Source organism: Lynx canadensis, chromosome A1, assembly GCF_007474595.2.
Source record: "Lynx canadensis isolate LIC74 chromosome A1, mLynCan4.pri.v2, whole genome shotgun sequence".
NCBI classification, from domain to species: Eukaryota; Metazoa; Chordata; class Mammalia; order Carnivora; family Felidae; genus Lynx; species Lynx canadensis.
In genome coordinates, this window is record NC_044303.2 from 67026420 (window position 1) to 67039964 (window position 13545).

Genomic DNA, 13545 nt, shown 5'->3' on the forward strand with positions numbered 1-13545 from the left:
GCCATAGTGTTGAGGTACAGGATAAGCCGGACAGAGAAGACAGACGTGGCAAACAGATCCTATAACTATAAATACTAACTCAAATGGCCAAGCCCTCATTTTCAGTTGTTACAGACAACAACTTACACATCAAAACTGGTTATGGCCATTCTACACGATCGTCATCCGAGCATTTGTTTTGTGCTGGTTTTGGTGCTGGGCGTCTCATCTCGTTGGAGGTGCACAACCCTAGAGGACCTATGACTTTCATTTTGCAAAAGAGAAGACAGAGGCTTAGTAAGGTTAATTAGCCTGCCTGAAGCAACAGAGTCCAAACGGGGCAGGACAGACTCAAACCCAGTTCTGCCTGTTCCTTGTCCATTCTGCTGATGGCCTCTTCATCACGTGGATGGCCTGGCACCTCGTTATGTCCCTCTGCCTGGCCCGAAGAAAGTGGGGAGAGCTGTGGCTGCCAGCAAGGAACTGGCCTACCCCACAGATCCCATCACCTGATATTTAGAGCATGAAGTGGATACAGGGGAATATACTGTGGTGAGTGGACAAAAGAGCCCACAGCTCTGAGCAAAGAGGTGGTACCTGTGGTCAGGTGGGCTAGTTGTCAACAGGAAGAACAGGCACCTACGGCTGAAGCTAGGAGAAGAACACAGAGCACCTGGCCAACAGGCCAGACAGACCTAGTGTCCTGCTTGGGGCAGTGAGGCTAATTTTTCATCCCACTGGGTGGTGAAAGGGCCTTAGATATATTGCTACAATGGGCTGTCTCTGACTCTAGACCCAAATCCCTGTAGGAGGATATGGGGAAGCCACAGAGAAAAAGGAATGTTGTCTATGAGGCAGCCAGACTACACTGAAAAGGCAAATGCATGCTTAAACCTGGAGTCATAGAGAATTAAATTCTAATGTAAATTCATGACCTGCAGAATAGAAAAGTAAATAAATCAGCAGGCTGGTAGCATAGAACTTTCTAGAGTGTCATGCTCAGTCACAGGGGGTGGGATAATTCATGAGCCCAATTTCAAACTGTCAAAGGATATTTCCTAGAAATCATGAGTTAGAGTCATCCACAACTGCCTGTGGGAGAGAGGACTTTACCAGGGTGGTGCCTTGTTCCAAGGCAATTCAGAGACAAGAGGTCTGGGTGGGCCTGAGAGTCAGCATTTCCAAGAAGCTCCCCGGTGACACAGGTACCACAGCCTGGATAGCCAGGAATTAAGAAGTCAGCAGGGGAAGGGAGGCAAGCTGGAGTGAGGGGAGGGGTTCTTGAAAAAATACTATGTAAAAAAGAAGAAAATGTAGGAAAGTAATATTTTTGCACGTTATAGCAAGGTCTAGTACACATCTGTAAAAATGTATTATCCAAGTAATAGGTCTGAGCAAGAAAAAAAAAAATAACAAACCAAAATCAATCTACTTCTAGAGCTGGAAAATGCTTTAAAATGGCCCAGTACTCTTTAAAATGATCAAATCAACCACAAAATCATCTAAATGAAAAATGCAGCCAGTGTTTAGAATCTAACCAGGAAGCCTCGGGTGCTATTTACCTCATTTGGGCTCTTTATTTTTACTTGTTATTTCTTCCATTAATTAGAAACCTGTTTACTACCTATTACATTTTCCTGTTTATTAGAACTCCGGGGAATCTGGACAGTAGAGGAAAAAGCTGGAAGAATAAAGCACTGCTTCTGCTGTGTTGGCACATTCCCACATCGTCGACCCCACAACAGCCTCTCCCAATCAAACGCAACCAAAGGACGGGGGCGGTGGTGTCCCTAAATGCTGGGGTGGGTGGGGAGGAAACGAGACCTGGGACCTACACAGGCAGTGAAGTCACTTCGTGACTCTGCAGCCTGGATATGATCACCAATGACATAAACGGAGCTGAAGGCGACACCACCAGCGGACCAAGACACAAAAGTTATTGGCATTATTGCAACTGTCTCCAAATTCGATCCCTACCCCCAACACTGAGAATCTCAGAGAATCCTATGATTTGGGGGTAAAGACCAAAAAATACAAATCTGTTATGTTTTGGGGCGCCTGGGTGGCGCAGTCGGTTAAGCGTCCGACTTCAGCCAGGTCACGATCTCGCGGTCCGTGAGTTCGAGCCCCGCGTCGGGCTCTGGGCTGATGGCTCAGAGCCTGGAGCCTGTTTCCGATTCTGTGTCTCCCTCTCTCTCTGCCCCTCCCCCGTTCATGCTCTGTCTCTCTCTGTCCCCCAAAAAATAAATAAACGTTGAAAAAAAAATAAAAAAAAAAAATAAAAAAAAAAATCTGTTATGTTTCTAAGTTGAACTACAGTTTCTTAGGTGATTCATAATTTATGGCTTCAAGAGAAATTTAAGATGCATGCAGATTAACAGAATTACGTTTAGAACATGCCATCTGACGGACACGCTGTGAGCCAGCAAACATCCCTGACGGTGCTCACAGGGACAGAACTTCATCAAGAGCTACAGTTAACGTTTCCCGGCACAGCAGCCCTCTCCTCACCTGCATTAAGGCCGGAAATAATCAGGAGCCAGCTTTTGCCATGTGATTTACTACAGCTGCTCCCTGGGTATCATTTGGGCATTAAGTTCAACATTTCTTCTTCCGTGTCGCAAGGGTATAATCATCACATTATGGCTACAGTCCACTCAACGGGTCTGTGGTAGAAGGAGCTTGAAAGAATAGTTCTTCAGATATCTAACACATCTAGGTGCGGGGTCGCTTGCTTGCAGGAGCTGGCTGGGAAGTATGTTTTTGATACTGGTTGCTTCACACCTGCACGTTACTCCCTCCCGTCCCAGCCAGCAGACCCTCAGCACCCACTGTGTGCCCTGCAGGATGCCGTTTTCTGGGGGAACAAAGATGAAAACAGGATGCTCCCTGGCCTGAAGCAGCCTCAGGGTACTGTGAGATACAGACCCCAAGTGGCACAGCAGGCTGCAAGTGCTACCTTTTATGCTTTAATTTTATGTTTTTGTGCTAAAATGCACAGAACACAAAATTTACCAGCCCATTTCTTAGGTGTACACTTCAGGGGTGTTACATACACTCACACGGTCGTGCAATCTCCAGAATCCTTCTTGCCTTGCAAAACTCAAACTCTGTCACCATGAGACACTAACTGCCCACTGACTGCCCCCGAAGCCCCTGGCACTCATCTCTCTACTGTTTGTGTCTGTGGATCGGAGCAGGCTAGGAATCTCGCATCACAGGCTCTGTCCTATTTTGCCCTCGAGCTGATTTCATTTAGCATAATGTCCTCGACGTTCTTGCCGTGTCAGAATTTGCTTCCTTGTTAAGGCTGGAATACCCCACTGTGTGGACGGACCACATTTGCTTATCCACCCATCCACTGATGAAGAACGTGCAGTGCTTCCACTCCAGGCATCCATAATGCTGCTAGAAAGTCAGGTGTGCTATGCCCGTGATCTTCAGGGGCGCCTAGGTGGCTCAGCCGGTTGAGCATCGACTCTTTATTTCAGCTCAGGTCATGATCTCACGGTTTCTGAGTTCAAGCCCCGCGTCAGGCTTTGTGCTGACGGTGCAGAGCCTGCTTGGGATTCTCTGTCTCCCTCTCTCTCTGCCCCTCCCCTGTCCGCATGCGCTCTCAAAATAATAAACATTTTAAAAACCATATGTAAGATGTTGTGGAAGAACTGAGGGTCTCACAGAGGCAGATGCATTAGAAGTGACTGAAAATGAGACTTTCACCAGCCAAGTGACAGAAGGGAAGGGTCTCTTGAGACAGAGGGGCAGTGTGCACATGCTGGGGACAGGGTGCAATGGAAAAACCTACACAGTACTCATTTGGGGGCACTGCTCATGTGAGGAGTTGAGGCTGGAGAGGTAGGTGGGGAAAGAGCTTCCTATGGCCTTGTCTATTCTGGTTTCACTGCTTCTTCAAGAGCCCAATCTGGTCTGGGACGAGGGACCCAAGTCTCGCTGCTGGCAGACTTATCGCTGCTGGCAGACTTAGACGCTGGCAAGTCTGTTCTCCGTGTATCATCCCTTGTCCCTTTGGGTTGCCTTTCATCAACTTCGAGCAAGTCTCTGAGCCTTTTACTGCCTCCCGCTAGGGGCTCTGGCTCTTGAGCCCTGACTGGGTCACAGATTCTGGGCTCTTCTCTGGTGGCTGAGAGCTGGCCTGCAGCCCCAGCTCCAGTGGACCTGGGCCTCGATACGGCTCCAGCAGCAGCTTGTCCAGGCTGGGAGCTACCGGGGGCCCCGTAGGGATCAGATCCGTGTGTGGGAAAGAAGCACTCTATGGGTAGAAGGATGGGGGGGTTGGTTATAGGAGGGCAAGTCTGGAAAGGGACAGGGATGGAGGGCCGTAAACAGAGACCACCACGGGAAGGAAGAGGAGGATGTGAGAAATACAAAGCAGTAAGAATAGGTGGGAACCAGAAACTGAAGTGTGAGTGACGAGGAGCTCCCAAGTCTCAGGCAAGAAGAATCAGATTTCAGAGAGTGTCCTGGCTCAACCCACCAAGCACCATGAGGCAGCTCACAACACGAGGCAAAGTAATGCTGGCATCCTCGTTCCGTGGTCAGTTTCCAGGCAAGATTTACCAGTAATATCATCCGGTCTAATTTATATCCACAGAGACACAAGGAGTCCCCCTGACGCGTGACCAGAAAGCTTGCAGGTGGATGAAGGGTTAAATCTGTAACTGAAATTGTCAAGAAGCAAGATGGTTTAACAAACCTTCTCCCTTGGTTTAATGAGCGCTGTCACGTGCTTCAACACCAGAGGCCCGTCTAAACTGTATGTGAAGTTAACATTATCAAAGACAATCATGCCTTCTTGGGGCCAGGTTGGTGGAGGGTGGTTCTGATATTCCCAAGGGGCTTCTTTCTCAAGGTCTGTATATTCAATCACCCTTTCTACTGAAATCATCTGAAAGACACAGGACATCACATGAGTTAGGAAGGGAGGTTCTCATCCATGTTAAGAGACTGTAAAATGAAATGCTCTTTGATACTAGCTAGTTAAGTATATCTCAGGTGCCAATACCCCCAAAGAAGGCATCTGATGAGGACTGATGCAATTTACACACCTGTTCATAGTCTTGTAACACTTTCACTTATGGCTACTTCCTTCAGCATTACATTAAAACTACAAGAATTAGAGAAGTAAATCCTGAGACTTTATTTTTCCACTTTTCACACCTGAACAAAAAAACCAAGGATTTTGTCAAAGAAAGGAACACTTGTGGCCAACCATGTGCAATCTTGCTACAGAAGAGCCATCTGTTTTAGGGGAGTTGAACTGCCTAAGTCATCAAAAAAAAAAAAACTTTTTTTTTTTTTTTTTGAGAGAGAGAGAGAGAGGGAGAACGAACAAGCTGAGAGAGGGATACAATATTAAGCAGGCTCTACACTGAGTTCAGAGCCCAACATGGGTCTCGATCCCTTGACCCTGGGATCATTGACACCTGAGCCGAAATCAAAAGTCGGGCGTTCAACCAACTGAGCCACCCAGGCGCCCCCATCAAACTCATTTTAGGGATGCCTGGGTGGTTCAGTCAGTTGAGCGTCTGACTCTTGATTTTGGCTCAGGTCACGGTCTCATAGTTCATGAGTTCGAGCCCCGTGTCAGGCTCTAGGCTGCCAGCACGGAGCCTGCTTGGGATTCTCTCTCTCCCTCTCTCTCTGCCCTTCCCCTACTCATGCTCGCTCGCTCTCTCTCTCTCTCTCTCTCTCTCTCTCTCTCTCAAAATACATAAATAAAATTTTTTTTTTAAATCTCATTTTCATGATCAGTCACTTTCTACTCTGTTAGAAGAGCATGCTGGAAAGATTTCTCTTTCATTTCTCTTCTCATTTCCCTTCAGGAGAAGGTGCAACTATTCCAAAGAGGAAAGAATTTACTTACTAAGGCCTCCTGAACAACCATCTCGACACCTTTGCCTAGCATATTCTGAGAAGGAGCTTACCCTACCAGAAAGAAGGGACATCAGCAAATTCAGGTGCTCAACAACATACAAGAATAAATGCTAAAATGAGGCAGAGGGAGGGTAGGCACGCAAGGGGAGATACCTATTAATTAAACGAACCACCTCAAAATACTGAATTCTTTTATCAGGAATGAGGAATTACCCATTAAGATGCAAAAATAAATAGGCCTCTAAGAAATTAGCTTATATCCTCTCCAGGACTTCAGAACCTCCCTCCTACAGAGAGAACATTTATTACATTTGAAGACAGCTTGCGGTGAATCTAAAACCCGCTGACATAGCACACAGAAGACTGAGGAAAAGATGTGTATATTTTATTTTACACTAACTTTAAACAGATGGAAGAAGGATCTGAAAAACTTGGTTAGCTCCGATGTAAAAATAACAGTTTTAATATTTTACATAAGAAGTGCTTTCATGCCCTTTAATGGCAGGGAGACTTGAAAAGGCTAAGAACGTAAAGATAAACATTACCATATTCTCCACTTCGGCACTTTGCCTGACGCACCACTGGAACATCCCCATGAGTGTCAGGGCGTAGGACAACGCCAGGCCAACCTGCCCGGCATCTAAAGCTAAAATAGGAAGGAGAAGGGGTATCAAATCAGTCCCATTCTTAATCCCGAGTACAGGTCCTCCTCTCACTCTACCAAAACGACTCCTTTGTAATACGTAAATACTTGACACATGATGATAGTAATAGTTATACTTTTACTATCTGATGACTAAGACCATAAGACAATAAAAAAAAAAAAACAACACTATAAATTCAGAAAGACTGTTAAGTGAGTTTATGAACTCCAACAGGACTGACAAACACCTGACAGTATTGCATAGGTGACAAACAATGTCATTATTCAGACTTTTGGCATTACTGTTTCAAGAATCATTACGTAATTTCACTTTCTACATCCAATGCGACCACAGTTAGAAACCACTAAAAACAAGGCAATGGGTTCTGAGAGCCAGCCTTGAAATCTAAAATACTACTCTCACTGCTCCATTATTAATACTGTGATTCAGTGCTGTCACAATGGAATAGTCAGGAGTAGCGAATTCACCCCCTGCACACCAACACCTGCTCATGTGGTGCCCACCTGGTGGGGAGCATAGCATTCTCTCCTGCTGATTGGCTTTCTCAACCCACTGTACCAGGCTTGTATGCCCAAGAGATCCCAGCAGCTCTCAAGTTAAAACCTAAAGCCCTAAGCTGGACAAAACACTTAACGGAAAACTTGGTTCTCTCCATATTCTCCAGACACTTCCCCAGGAAAGTACAAAAAGTTAGCTGCTACACTCACATGGCCCTCAACCTAGGCAAAGATAAAAGAAACTCATCAGGGTCCAAATAAATACTCTACACAGATCACACAGCAGAATCACACCCAGCCCGACACACCGCGAATGCTTTAATGCGATCCGTTAGAACAAGACAGTATATGGTATTGGACAAGGTGGTAAGGTTTAATTTAATAACTGTAAACGCAGCTATAAATTGTAATCATACCACAAATAGTTATTCACATCTGTACTTACTTTTTGCCAGAATCAGGGACCCAAAGGCAACGACAATGACAAAGATGGCGCAGATGGCATCCAGACGCACGGCGAACCATCGGGACGTAGTCAGAAACAAGAACCATGCCTCTGGGTTTGCGAAGCATAATAAGCAAAATGCATAAGTCAAAAAACCATGTTAATTACCTTGAATGCGGGAGAACACTTTGCCCGGTTGAGCTACACGAGAATTTTACACAACATGGAGATCAAAGCTGCACACCTAAGGAACCAGAAGGTTCCAGAAAGCCAACTTCTGACACAAAGCAATGTACGGTACAGGCAGGAATTGGTACAGTGGCTTTGTGGGAGGCATGCATTGAAAAATTCAACCGAGGGGCACTTGGGTGGCTCAGTCGTTAGTTAAGGCATCCAACTCTTGATCTCAGCTCAGGTCACGATCTCATGGTTCGTGGAACTGAGCCCACAGCATGGTCTGTACTGACAGTGTGGAGCCTGCTTGGGATTCTCTCTCCCTCTCTCTCTGCCCCACCCCCACTCACACTTGCTCACTCTATAAATTAAAATAAACTTTAAAAAAAAGAAAAGGAAAGTTCAACTCAGAGGTTGTAAGTAGAAATAGGATAATAAAAACTTCGGAAAAATGGGCTCATCAGTACCTTTCTTAGAGTGCCAGGCTCAACATGAAGCTTATCCTCTCATGTGGTTTACTGTTCCCAGCTGATAACAGACAGCAAAACCTCCACTTTGTTTCCAGTACTTTCCATACTTACTATGGGGTCTTGCACACAGTGTTTATTACTTAGGAGCCAGTATCTCAAGGATCATCTTGCTAAAAGTTCCCACATCAAGTAGGTAGCAAATCTGACAATCAGGAAACTCATTTCCTCAGCAACTTCTGTCACCCTGAATGCTCTCAAAATAAGAGCTGGCAAACTACAGCCTGTAGGCCAAACATGGCCCACCACCTGTTTTTGTAAATAAAGTTTTATTTGAACACAGCTATGGTCATTTGCTGATATACTATGTTCGGCTGTGTGTTCCTGTTATAACAGCAACGCTGAATTGCTACAATAGATAACATGGTACACAAAGCCTAAGACGTTTCCTATCTGGACCCTTAACAAAAAAAAGTCCATTGACCCCTGCCCTAAAAGGACAGAAAGTGATGGAAGGACAATGCAAGCCACTGGGGGTAGGGGGGATGGGGGAAGCAGTGGTGTGACAGGGGGAAGGGGGAACACACAGGGGATTCTGAGAGGAGTCATGGCCCAGGGGAGAGGACAAAGACATGCTGAGGAAGGATGTGGGGCTGGGCCAGTGGTGAGACAGACAGAGAGGTGCTGCCCAGCAAGGCCGAGAGGGGGCATATCCCGTTCTTTGAAACCATTTCCAGAAACTCACAGACCTGAATGCAAATCCTGGTGTGCGTCAAACAGTTCCTGGAACCTCTCTTCAGCTTCATATGCCCGGATGGTCCAAAGTCCCTGGAGAGACGACGATAAGTGGGAAAACACCGGGCTCCGTGCTGGGGAGGCAGACAGACAGAAAGTCGGTGAGGCCGGACTGAGGAGAGCACCTGCCTCTCATGCTGTGTGGCCACACATCCCACTCAATGGCACACCCAGAGCTTCTGGACGGGCTGCCCGGGGGAGAAGGGACGATGCCCTTCCTGGAGAGGGAACAAACACGTCAGCCCTCAAACTCCTGGTCACACTGCGCTTCCCTCTAACGACCCGAAAACACAAGTTTCTCTTCGAACCTATCTTTGACAAAATTCAAATCATCGCTAGATTTAAATAACTAAATTCTTTCTTTGCTAACTCATTTGTCCAAGGTCCTCCTCCAATGTGGCCTTCCTCCAGAACTCTTCCCTGACAGCCTTCTGAGAGGAAATTCTGTTCAGGAATTTTTGAGTCGCTAACATTCTTACACTGAATTCTGCTACAGTTCTCACCATACGGAATCATGGTTTGTTCCACCTGTGACTATTAAGGACTGGGATCTAGTCAGTATGTCCCTGAAATGGTAACAGGTTGGTGAGAAGTTCGGTGAACAGCCAGTCCCGCTCCTGCGTCAAGAATCTCTTTCTGGGTGACGGAGAACGCAGGTATTGCAGTGCCCTTGCACCCACGGGGCCTGTGCAGCCACGGGGTCTTTGAATAGCTTTGACTTTGGCTGGAGGCAACTCCCCTGCTGGACACCTGGCCTGTGGAGGTCACTGCGTGACAGTGACATAACTCTTTCAGAACCTGACCATGGACTTAGTGGCCATTCTCTTTTGAGTAACTTCATGCTGGTTTGGGGCCTGAGGTCACATGACCAGCCCTCTGTTTCCCTGCCATCTCCTCTAAGAGCACCCTGTGTGTCAGCACCAGAGGCTGGCTCCTGCCCACCAGGGAGGTGTTGGGCAGGGATGGTCACGTCCGGCTTGCATCCCCCACCATAAATAAGGCCATGACCAGCTGTTGTCAAGGGCAGGACTGTGAGTCTGTGGCCTCTGTCTGGGATGAGTAACAATTTGTGCTGTATCAGCAGGTAATACTTGACTTATCACTTTATTACCTGCACATCTCCTAGAGAAGACTTGTTGGGAAAACACCTGGGTGTTCAGGGGAAGGGCAGATCACTTATCTCCTGAGACGCTACAGAAGTTTTATAAAATGACGGACAGGAACAATTCAGAGAAAAACTCAAACTTATTTCAGAGACTGATCCTTAGCCTGGCATCTGAATGCCTGTGTGTGACAGTTCAGTCACATGGGCACCACATGTATGGGGGACAGGGATGCTGGGCACAAATGTGCGGACACAGAACCTCCTCTTGGAGCTTAGTGTCCACAGCTCCTCAGGCAAGGAGGAGGAAGGCTTCCCCACAAAAGACAGTGGGGCTCAGCAAAGATGGGACGCCCTGGGCTGTGGGCCTGCTGTCCACCTCCTCCACTGCGGACCTCTTTCCTGAGATACTGACTGAGGACATTAACTGTTAGGGGCCCGTGCCTGCGATGCTCCTTTAAGGAAAAAGACCTTCTCTGAACCGAGGCGTGACCTAACATTTCCCCCTGTATCTACTTCCGGCAAAGAGCCTTAAGTGATTCGGTGGTGGTTTTGACCGTCCAGTTGTATGTTTGTGATCTAGCACCCACACCACTCTCTCCCTTCATTTATACTGAGTCATCTTTAGCCTTCATTCATTTTAGCTTCCTTTAAGTTTGTACTTTTAAGGCAGTAATATGAACATAAGGGGACTGAGTTCACGCCCCAAAGAAGAAAGGCTGCAAGCTCCGAATAGGCCTTTTTTGCACTTCTCAGCACATGTCCCAGTCTGTCCCCCAAGACGTGGTCAACGTGGAAACAGGGTGCTTCCCGGGATGACTCAGCAAAGTTCCAGAGTTCCTATCAAGAAAGTACTTACAGTCCAGCTCCAGGAAACACCAAGAACTCACTAGAACCATGTTCTTATTTCTTGAGAAAACGGTGTGATATAAACAGTTTCATCACAGAGAACGTTTCTAAGAAGGAAGGAGATGTGGCTGCTGACTCAGGGAGAGTCCTTGAATGAAATGCTTCAGCATGGCCACCCCCACCCGCGTCCCTCGTCAGGAGAAAAAAGGTTGCAGTTGATTTTCTCTGGCAGGGTTTCAGAGCGGGGTTGACTTTAGAAATCAGGGGTCGTCCAGCTTTGAAAACCAGTGAACCCAGAGACCCCACCACTAACTTTACCTCACATCCAAGAGTTCCAGGGGTACAGCAGGAATCTGCCCCTGAGAAAAGCTATCCTGTCTCTCTCACACCCTACTTAGGACTGAGTGGGATGCTAGGATGAGTGAGTTGGAGGGTCTGCAAAGAAAATTAACTGGCACAGAGGGAAACAGAGTGCCAAGGCTCTGGTATGTTCTCTTGCCCAATGTAATGCCTTTTCCCCCACAAGGATCGAGCTAGCTATCCTGAAGTAGATCCCTATAGCACCCATGGTGTTAGCCAGCAGTCACAGGCAAATGCAACCCTATGTTTCACAAAGCGGACACAAGACTGATGACTGTGTGTCCCATGACCCTGAGGACTCTTTGGGACAGACCCCTCCCCAAGAGGGAGAAGGCAGTAGCTGCTTCAAGGACCTGACAGCCATGCTATGGCTTATCATTTACATTATGTGAGGCCTGCTGGTTGTTATGTCCCTAATTCCCTCACGTTCAAGGTTCTAGCACCTTTCCGAGTGGCCAGGAAACACTTTACAGGCATCAACTCACAAGACCCTTGCAAGAGTCCCACAGGGCAGGTGTTGCTATATCTTAGAGGGAAAAACAGGCAGAAGGATTAAGAGCACTGGCCAAGATGAAGTAAATTAACCCAAGTGGTAGAACTGCAGGGTCAGACCAAACTCTTATTCCCAAGGCTGTGCTTTTAATCACTGCCACAGTGTCTCAGACAGAAAATAATCAGGTTAAAGATGCCAATGTGTGACTAAATGCAGTTTTCTCCAGACTTTGTAGTTTACGATTAGAAAACCCCAAAATCAGGGCGCCTGGGTGGCTCAGATGGTTAAGTGTCCAGTGTCTGATTTTGGCTCAGGTCATGATCTCACAGTTTGTGAGTTCAAGCCCCGCATCAGGCTCTGTGCTGAGAAGCGTAGAGCCTACTTGGGATTCTCTCTCTCCCTCTCTCTCAAAAACAAACATTAAAAGAAAAGAAAAGAAAAAAAAAAAAAACAAAAAACAAAAAAAAAGAAAAGAAAAGAAAGAAAAGAAAACAAAAGAAAAGAAAGAAAACCCCAAAATCAAACTTAGTGATTATCCAATAGCCTTATCCATTATCATACAGATTAAGCACCTTCAGTTGAACAGTCCCTGGAAATCCATCATGAGAACTTACAACAGCAGAATCGAGAGTCAGTCAATGGTCTGAAACACGTGGCACACATTTAACTCTCCCCAGTGATGCCCATGGCAGACACTGCTAATTGATCACAGTACCCTTACACATGGAATTTGGATGTGGCTGCATAACTCAGACATTGCTAACCGATCAAGCAGATCCTGATTTGCCTGGACGATGCTACCATGCTCATTTTTGCAAAAACGGAAACTCATTACAATCAACTGCATAGTTTAAATGCCAGCCTGAGGTTTCAGAGGCAGCTAGGCAATAGGATCTGAAAATAATCCTCAGGACCTTCAGAGTCCTTTCAAAGCACAAGGATGAAGCAGATTTATATAGCCAGAGCAATCAGGTATCCTCTTTTTGTCCTCCTTTTTCCTGGTGGCTCCAGCAATGGCCTCAAGAAATACTATCACTGCTTAGAGAAAACAACAGAACTGCTATTTATGGCACAGACCCACAAACCAGACAGATGACAACAAACAGTTCTAATCAACTGACCACCACATTTGGTTATCTGGGAGTGAGGAAGAAGGAATATCTGTATTTAAAGTATTGTCACAGCCTACTGGGGTGCAGGAATGTTCACAATATTCCCAAATACCCTACGGGTCATGCTAAAGTTCTCAAAATCTCCAGATTAAGCACTGGGAAAACCCTATACTGTTTCTTGAAAAAAAGCCTCACGAGGTCCCCTTCCTCCTCTCCATTTCCGCATGGATGGGGAATGGCCCTTGTCCCAGACAAAAATCTCTACCTTCTTCCAGAGACCTCGTTTAAATAAACCAGAGACCTCCTTTGCAACAAGACTGACTGAAGTCGACAGACTCCATTTCATGAGCGGCCTCCACTTATAAAATGTCTGGAGCCTTGTTGTCTCCACAAAAGACGGGCTGGAGTTCATCCTTTATTCCTCCGCCTTCTCCAAGCTCCGCCACAGTAACCTGTTGAGAGACAGGACGGCCCACACATTGGGACTACACTGCCTGCCGCCCCAAGGCAATGCCTCACAAAACCACACCTCACAGGAGGTCAGCTGGTTCTCTGACGACTGAGAAGTTTTCCTATAGCTCTTATAAAATCGATGCCCATTATCCTTTATGCAAATGCTAATGACAAATGTCTCTCAAAAATATATTATTAAAAAAGAAACAAATGGGGGGCACCTGGGTGGCTCAGTTGGTTGAGCATCCAACTTCAGCCT

The 13545-nt window shown here is 46.5% G+C and overlaps 1 protein-coding gene across 3 annotated transcripts in view; it reads right to left on the reverse strand.

Annotated features, from left to right (window-relative positions):
* ABCC4 (ATP binding cassette subfamily C member 4) overlaps positions 1-13545 on the reverse strand; it is a 263778-nt gene that overhangs the window by 44764 nt on the left and 205469 nt on the right. For all 3 annotated transcript variants that reach the window (XM_030312762.1, XM_030312755.1, XM_030312770.1), the window contains 4 exons: positions 8872-8991; positions 7482-7592; positions 6420-6520; positions 4694-4885 (listed from right to left, as the gene is read on the reverse strand). In XM_030312762.1, the coding sequence (XP_030168622.1) occupies positions 4694-4885; positions 6420-6520; positions 7482-7592; positions 8872-8991 (524 nt within the window). The remainder of the gene's footprint in view (positions 1-4693; positions 4886-6419; positions 6521-7481; positions 7593-8871; positions 8992-13545) is intronic.